The following is a 7,868-nucleotide window of genomic DNA, read 5'->3' on the forward strand; positions in this document are numbered from 1 at the left end:
CACAGGGGAATATTCTCTCAGGTTAATCTACAGTAATAAAGGGGAGCGTATTTATGTTCCCAGGGTCCTATGTTCCCAGGAACATAGAACCTTGGGAACATAGGGCGCTGGGAGAGCACATATGTAGAGCTGGGGAACATAGGACCATGGGAACATAGGACCCTTTGTCATGTTCCCATTATGTGCCATATAAATCTGGGGACTCTGGGAACAAAGGGATGACCCCTAATAAAGCAGCACTTTACACTACTGTGCAAATAAGAGTCCTTATAGAAACCCAGTACCGAGCCAGCCACATGCTTATGCACGCGCACACACACACACACACACACACACACACGCAGACAATCAATCCTACACATCCCCTCTGTTTCTTCACTGTTCCTGAAAACACAGAAAGGGTTTCTTCTGAAAACCTTCGAACTGAGCATGGTAGATGTTGTAAAGACGTTCCACAGAACAAGCAAGTCTCCATCCCTGACATTCATAATTTGTCCAAATTTTCACTGAAATGTATGTGTCATCACCTTACAGGCCAAACTGGAGCTGGTACTACCAGGCAATCCATTTGAGTAGTGAAGCATTATCAATTTTTTTTTTTCTAATTCAGTAAAATACAATCTCACAGAGATGTTCTAATGCAAATGCAAACCCACCCCGTTCTGCAAAACATGCTGCTGCTATTCAACGGAAAGTGATGACTGTGAATGAGGGGGGTGAATGAGGCTCTGTCTGCGCTGACCCCTGAGACAAACCACGACAACAAATCTCATTGTCCCCAAAAGAGAAAAAAAACCCTGCTTGGCCTAAACTTAAATGTCATGCGTGTCGTGGCAATGGCTCTCTCTGCATCTCTGCCAGTCTGAGGAACAGAAAGGCACTCTGTGTCATTGGGGAGGAGAGGGGGGTTCTGACCGTATGTGCGGGCTTGCATACAGAGCAGGCCTCTGCAGCGAGCAGGAAAGGGTTAAATCCTGGAGCAACATGCGCCGCGTGAGCGGCGAATCCCATTGGGGATACACTCGGGAGGCCACGCCTACACTGCAGCCGGGAGCCAGTGAGACGGGGGACGGGGGAGGAGGAGGAGGAGGAGGGAGCAACCCTCCACGCTCAGCAGAAGGTGTGTCTGGATCCCTGCCTGTGTTTGGCCAGATCCTGTGGCCTGACTTTGCAGCTGCACGGAGGGCTGGGGTCGACATGTGAGGGGGCCGTCAGACCCGGTGGGTAAACCAGGACCCTCCTCCTCCTCCTACTCCTCCTCCTCCCCAACATCCGTAAGAGCCCCCCTACTGGGGTTACACAACACTCAGTCCAGACTGCAGAGGTTATCTCATCCCTGCCAGGAAGGGGAATGTCGGAACAAGGGGATTCCTTTGTTCTGTAATTCCAGTCTCATCCTTATCAATATTCCACCCCCCCCCCCCCCCACCACACCACCAAGACTCCTCCACCAGTAATGTTAAATGTGTCACCTCCTCTACACAAGACATGGCTGCTGTAGCAGAAAAGCGGAACATGTACACTGGAACATAGACATGCTGGAACTATGAACAGACCAGCAGGAACTCACAGTGCATCTGCAACCGTTACCGAAACAATAACTGCGTGGAGGACAAAGTGCGTCAACCCAGTTATGATGCTGAAAGGTCATGTTGAACTTTGATAACCAAAATGTATTTAAATATCTATTGGCCCACCAAATTACACATTTGCACAGGTGACAAAGGGCAACTGTGCTTACGGAGCTATCTTTTTTTTTTTTTTTTCCAGTGGAGTGACAAAAAAATGCACTTGTTTTAAAATAGCTAAATAACACCAGTTGAAGAAGGACGATTTCACAGTTAGACAGATTTTTCCGTTGGCTAATGTTTATTGTCTCTCAGATTAAATGAATGCAAAAGAGCATGTGCCCAAACAGCATGTGCGTTCATGCTAATCACACCGTAGTCTCACGCACAGTGGCTCACACGTGTGAGCAGTATCATAGAGTAGCATTTCATCACATTCTGTTCAATACGTACTACGGATACGTATGGATAAAAAACCAAGGCCAATCAAACAAATATCATGAAAATGACACTGAAAAATACAAGCGCGATACGATCTTGTGCCACGGGAGCACAGATCACCAAAATAATGAAAACATCCCACTTTTCAACAAAAAAAAAAAAGAAAGCTTGAAAGAACTGAAAGGAAAAATAATTTGCTTTGCCTCCACGTCTACCTCAGGCTTCACACAGGTGTGTGTAGCCTTGCTTAAGCGATAGTACGTGGACTTTCTACCTGCCCGCTGCTTATCACAGAGACTGAAATTAAAAATGTTCGGCCAGGCGCAGGTCGCCTCAGCCGGGGCGGGGTGCTGCGTTGGGACCGCTGACCGTCGAGCAGCGAAAGCAGTTTCGCCAGCGGTGGAATTTTAACAGGCGCCGGATAGAGGGATCAGCCAAGGGAAAGGAAACCTGCTCTCTGCCCGGCCTCTTCCCTCTCTGCTCTCCATCTCTCCCTACTCCCACACTGCAAAATCTGTTAGGATTTTAGCCACTGCGACCTCTCACCCCCTCCCCTCCACAGTCATGGTGGGACCTGCACAGCAACACCACTGCAGAAATGCGTTTCAGACTAACGTGAGTCATGCTGAGAGACAGAGAGAGACAGAGAGAGAAAGAGGAACAGAGAGAAAGAGTAGAGACAGAGAAAGAAGGAGACAGAGAGAGAAAGAGAAACAGAGAGAAAGAAAGAGAAACAGAGAGAGAAAGAGAGACACGGAAAGAAGCGACAGCGCTGCGCTGACCTCAGGTTGTGCGTGGGCCCGTCTACGCCTTCGAAGCCCAGCTCGTACAAGCCGTCCGAGTTGACGGAGGACGGCGACAGCGACCGCTCCTTCTCCTCCAGCTGCAGGTCCGTCTTGCCCGGGATCTCGTCCTCCGAGTTCTCCTCGGACACGGAGCCGATGATGAAGTGGGAGTGGTGCAGGGTGCCCACGGCGGGCGCCTTCTTGGCGGGGGGGTCCTGCTCTGCCATGTCCGGCTGACCTTGGCAGGCTCCTAAAACTGAGGAAATCAGGAGGAAGAGCTTGTTAAGAAAGAAGCGGGCCAGCAAGGCGAGCCAGGGGTCGGGGACGGCCAGGGCTGTGAGGAAGAGGTCGCAGATGAGGCAACTCGAAGCAGCAAGCTTGACAGCGCCAGCGCCACACAGGGAGTGACTGTCAGCCAGCCTCCTGCCAGTACAGAGTCATGACATGAGGTTGCATCACAGCTTCTTCACCAATGGCTGCTCACTGCACATTTGCTTTCCATCCTCTTCCAAGACTGACAGCTATTCAACTCGGCACGTTACACCTTTCACACACTCCGTGACCTGACGGACAAGGCTGGAATTCGGTGAGGGCAAATGAGGTGCTGTACCATGCAGAAGGCACATGGGACATACTGCTTATGTGTGGGAGGGAATCTGAGATGACAACAACCAGGGGGGCCCAAGAAAGCGAGCACCGGGATATATACTGCTCCTAAAGGCATCAACCAGGGGTTCTCAATCCTGGTGTGGAGGGCTGCACGTTCTGCTGGTGTTTACGTTTTCACCATCAGCAACAATTTCGGACCCCGAAATCTTAGAACAGGACTGTGATCCTCTGGTCTAAACCTTGAAAATAAGAAGACTGGAGCCTCCCGGGGGAACTGCTCTCTCTCACAGCTCCTCAATTTCAAACAGATTTCTCATGAACACAGCATATCATCAACAAGCCAAGAAAAATAAATCAATTATCATAAAAATAAATACTTAACTGCCATAATCTTGTTTAATGCTAAAGCATTTTTATGGGTTCTGGACACGTGCAGGCCATCAAAGCAGCAGGAAAACCACACAAATGCACATATTTAACTGCTTGCTGATGTTCACTGAAGGCCAAAAACACGCAGCACCGAACGGTCTGTTGGCTTTCTCCAGATTCACTTATTGCGGCCGATGAAACTCAAGCAGAAGTGTTAAGCGAGTGGGATGTAGCTAGCTATACGTCATCACAGCTCCACACACAAATGGTGGACATTCAAACTTAATATAATACAATAACTATATCAGCGGTAGGATGTACGGTATTGTTGCAACAGATACATTATCAGCCGCTTTGCAGAGTGTGGCCACAATTATGTTTCTATTTTATTAGATAATATGAGTGTAATATAAGCTCCCCTTATATCAGTGTGAAAGAAATCTGCATTCAGTGCGCTACATCGCCTGACTCCCAGGCAGCGCAGCCGAATAACAGGCCAATCACGCGTAATGTTTTTACTGGACATTGAATAAAAACTCCCCATCCACAATGAGTGCATAAGTTATAAATGCCCACGTTATAGTGAAATAATAATTGATCAGAAAGCCATTCTTGGTCGCATCATCCGGCCTGTTCCATATCGGACACGCATGGGCGTTCACAGGACCATTCGTGATATAGTAGCAACCTAATGAATGGTGGCTGACTACCGATCGCTGTTTCAACTAAAACTACAATTAGCTAGCTACCGATTTTATTCATATCAACTGAATATTAAGCACTATACATGTCAATATGGCTTAATATCTAGTCCCAAATTGCCTCAAAAGAGCAAAACATGCGCAAGGTCTTCACGTGAAAGTAGGTTTTACTTAGCCTAGATAAACTGAATATATGTTTAGCAACTGTGTACATGGGAGTACTTAGAATTTGACTGACACACCTAGCTAGCGTGCTAACTAGCTAGCTTGTAAGACCTGTAAAACTCGCTTCTCACATTGCAACCCGCTGTTTCGACTCATGGCTGTATAACGAAGGTACACGCTTCCTTTACAAGAAGGAAAAAATATGAGCATGCTGTCAATGTAACGTTAGTCGGCCAATAATAGAAAGACCGCCTTAGCCAGCAAACTTATTACACAACACCCCGTGGGCATGTGGTGCCGTGCCGACAAATTAATTTAATTTAGCTGCTGCTTGTTAGCGACGCTAAATTCCCTTAGTGACTGGGTATTATTCATTAATGATAGCTTGCTGGCGGTATTGTTTAAACGTCAGCTGATATCGAACAACAGATACATAGGTAGCCGACTGCCTGATAACACCAATTCGTGCACACTAAAAAACAGCATGATGTACGTCATACCAGGTGTACACTATTGGTGTGTAGCTCACCCAGTGGATGGGCACAGTCTGCTATGCTGTCTAGCTAGACTAGCTATCTAGACTAAGGAGCTTATCTGAGTTACTCACCGTGCGCTACAAATCGGCAAGCAATCCTGAAACGCTGGTCCCCGAAGTATAACTGTCAGTTAAATTCTAATTGTTCAGTGCAGGGTTAAGGACATTTTGTTTCCTGGTGATGGCAAAATCATATTACGGCAAGCTGGTGCATCAGGTCCACGCTTTGACAGCAACATCAGACGAGTGGTGTGATGCAGTTGCGGGTTACTGCTGGCCATTAACCCCTGACCCCCCTTGTGTAGCATCACGCTGTAACAATAGACCAATCAGATTTGGCGAAACGTCAGGGGCGGGCAGTGTGAGGCAAAAGCAAAAGGAGGTGTGCCCAATGAGCGTTTCGTGCCTCTGCCCCGCGTGTTTGCTACTGTATGGTCTGATCCGACCACCTACTTGAGGAGGATAATACAGTATGTTCTTCTTGCTAGCAAAAGTGCTACTTGCTTCGGGGATGCATTTAAAAAAAAAATTGAATTTGTATTTGATTTCTAATCACATTATTATGAAACATTTTTAGAAGCTGCGGGGTAATGGAAATCAAATTTTTTATGGGTTAGCCTATTAGTAGGCCTATTCATGAAAGAGCTTTCCGCATTATCTCTATTGCTCCCTTTAACACGAAAAGAGAAATGCAAATATAAAGTAATAAAGTTTCTTGTGACAAGAAATACATTATTTGACGTTTACCATTAGTATAATCAATTAATTCACTCAGTTTTTCTTCTTCACCCTTTTCTACACGGTTAAATGTTGTGTTAAACAACTCTATTGAACGTGAACACTGAACATTTTGACGCGTAATGGTTATGATTCTTTTTTTAATTTATTTTTTCTCTCAAATCCGACAACCGAGCAAGTTTTACAAATGTGTACACATAACGACAAGTTTTATCTACTATCTGGACCATTAAAATGTACTCCGTGAGCAAGAGTAAGAAATAGGATATGACGTCTGTCTTGAGATTTCGATAGCAGAGCGCTGTACCATCCACCCCTGACAGTCGTGATAATGTAAAAGGAGGTCAGCCTGCATCACACCGGCAGCTGGTGGAGACGGGGTGGCAGGACACAGTGCACCCGTTAAACACACAGTGTTGTCACCACTTGGGCACTTAACCGAGACAGCCGTGCACTGGTGCCAGCTCAGGGGCAATTGTGCAAAGTGAGGCAATTCCAGAACAGTGGATGACAGGCCAATTCAGACTGCTTGGTCAGCAGCTTTGACAGAAATATGGCAGGTGTAAACCAAAGTACTACATGTGAACTCAAATGAGGGATACCTCACTGTGCTATTTTCTTTCTCTTTTTAAAGGCTTCTTTTAGTGCATCCATTGGGATAGGTACTAGTTTATACTGCTGTCTTCCTAAGACTCAGCCATTCTTTTTTTTGCCCCCTGTAGGGTACATGAGCCCCTGGTCTTAATCTTAAAAAAGCATATATTCTGTTATGCTGACACTACAAAGAGGCATTCAATAAAAAAAGAAATTATATTTTTGGAAATATTTTCACTGAAACATGTTTTTGTCGTCCAAGACAGTTGTATTTTGCCAGAGAATGAATATACTTTAACTGTTTGTCTGCTAGGTCCGAGGAGGGTATGAGACTGTCTGTGTGTCTGTGTGATAGCACACAACTGGCAGAGCAGGACTAACCTGCCCCGTGGACTGTTTACATTGTCATGGTCTTTGCTCCGTCTAACAATCTTTGGTGGCTACAATCCATGGTCTCAGTTTCCCTTTCCTGTGATCCAAGCATTTTATTAACCGGTCTCCTTAATTTTTCATATCAATTATATGAGAACAGCTAAATTAATGAATTCCTGATCCTGGCTAATGGGATTCAGTTTCCTGTTACCACTTTTCTGTTTGTCGGGGGAATGGGGGGCTTTGCAGCACTAATGCAGTTGCAGGCATTGACTTTTATATTGGCTGTGCAATGTAATGGTTTTGGCTTCCTTTGCAAAGTACATTCATTTTAATATAAGCCTTGTAGCCCTGAACACTATCCTCAAGCATCAAAAAACAGAAACATTAGTCTTTGGTATACATATGGTGAGACACTTAATTATTTAGGACAACACTAACCCCAGAATTTATTTGAAAGTTCACTGTTCCTCTGCTTTTACTAAAATATTGAGTTAAAGGTACATAATTGCCTCAGTAAGATGAGGTTTGGGGAGTTGCTGGGTTGACTCATCCTGTTAAGGCTCTAGATGTGTCTTGCTGCGCAGGTTGAGCATAATTACACAATGTTGCTGAGGTGGGAGTGATCATCTGCTCTCTATTGAACTGAATTGGAGGAGGGTGTAGTAATGACACTGGCTTATGCATGCAATTACATGTAGGAAGGCAATGAGAAAATTAGAGTAAAGATAAATTAAAAAGCTAATCTGTTTTTTTTTTTAACAGATTGTCTTTCAAAAGATCGTTTTTATGCACACACAGCTGACTGCAAAGCTGCAAAGCTGTGAACAGTTTGAAAAATGGGTTTGTCCTGATCTTATCTGCTAGTATGCATGCGATCACACATGTATTGCAGCTTGAGTTGATTGCATCAAACATTCCTATTTTCCAGACACATCCAAGTACTCCTGATCATGAAATAAGGTCGAAAGTCGACCCAACTGCATCAGTG

At 45.4% G+C, this 7,868-nt stretch overlaps 1 protein-coding gene across 1 annotated transcript in view; it reads right to left on the reverse strand.

Annotated features, from left to right (window-relative positions):
- The window catches only part of acaca (acetyl-CoA carboxylase alpha), an 81,409-nt gene extending 75,957 nt beyond the window's left edge, over positions 1-5,452 (reverse strand). The window contains exons 1-2 of the mRNA XM_064349559.1: positions 5,246-5,452; positions 2,792-3,050 (exon numbers count right to left, since the gene is read on the reverse strand). Coding sequence (XP_064205629.1) covers positions 2,792-3,021 — 230 coding nt within the window. The 5' untranslated portion in view covers positions 3,022-3,050; positions 5,246-5,452. The remainder of the gene's footprint in view (positions 1-2,791; positions 3,051-5,245) is intronic.
- Positions 5,453-7,868: the final 2,416 nt, after the last annotated feature.

Source organism: Anguilla rostrata, chromosome 9 (assembly GCF_018555375.3).
Source record: "Anguilla rostrata isolate EN2019 chromosome 9, ASM1855537v3, whole genome shotgun sequence".
Taxonomy (NCBI): domain Eukaryota; kingdom Metazoa; phylum Chordata; class Actinopteri; order Anguilliformes; family Anguillidae; genus Anguilla; species Anguilla rostrata.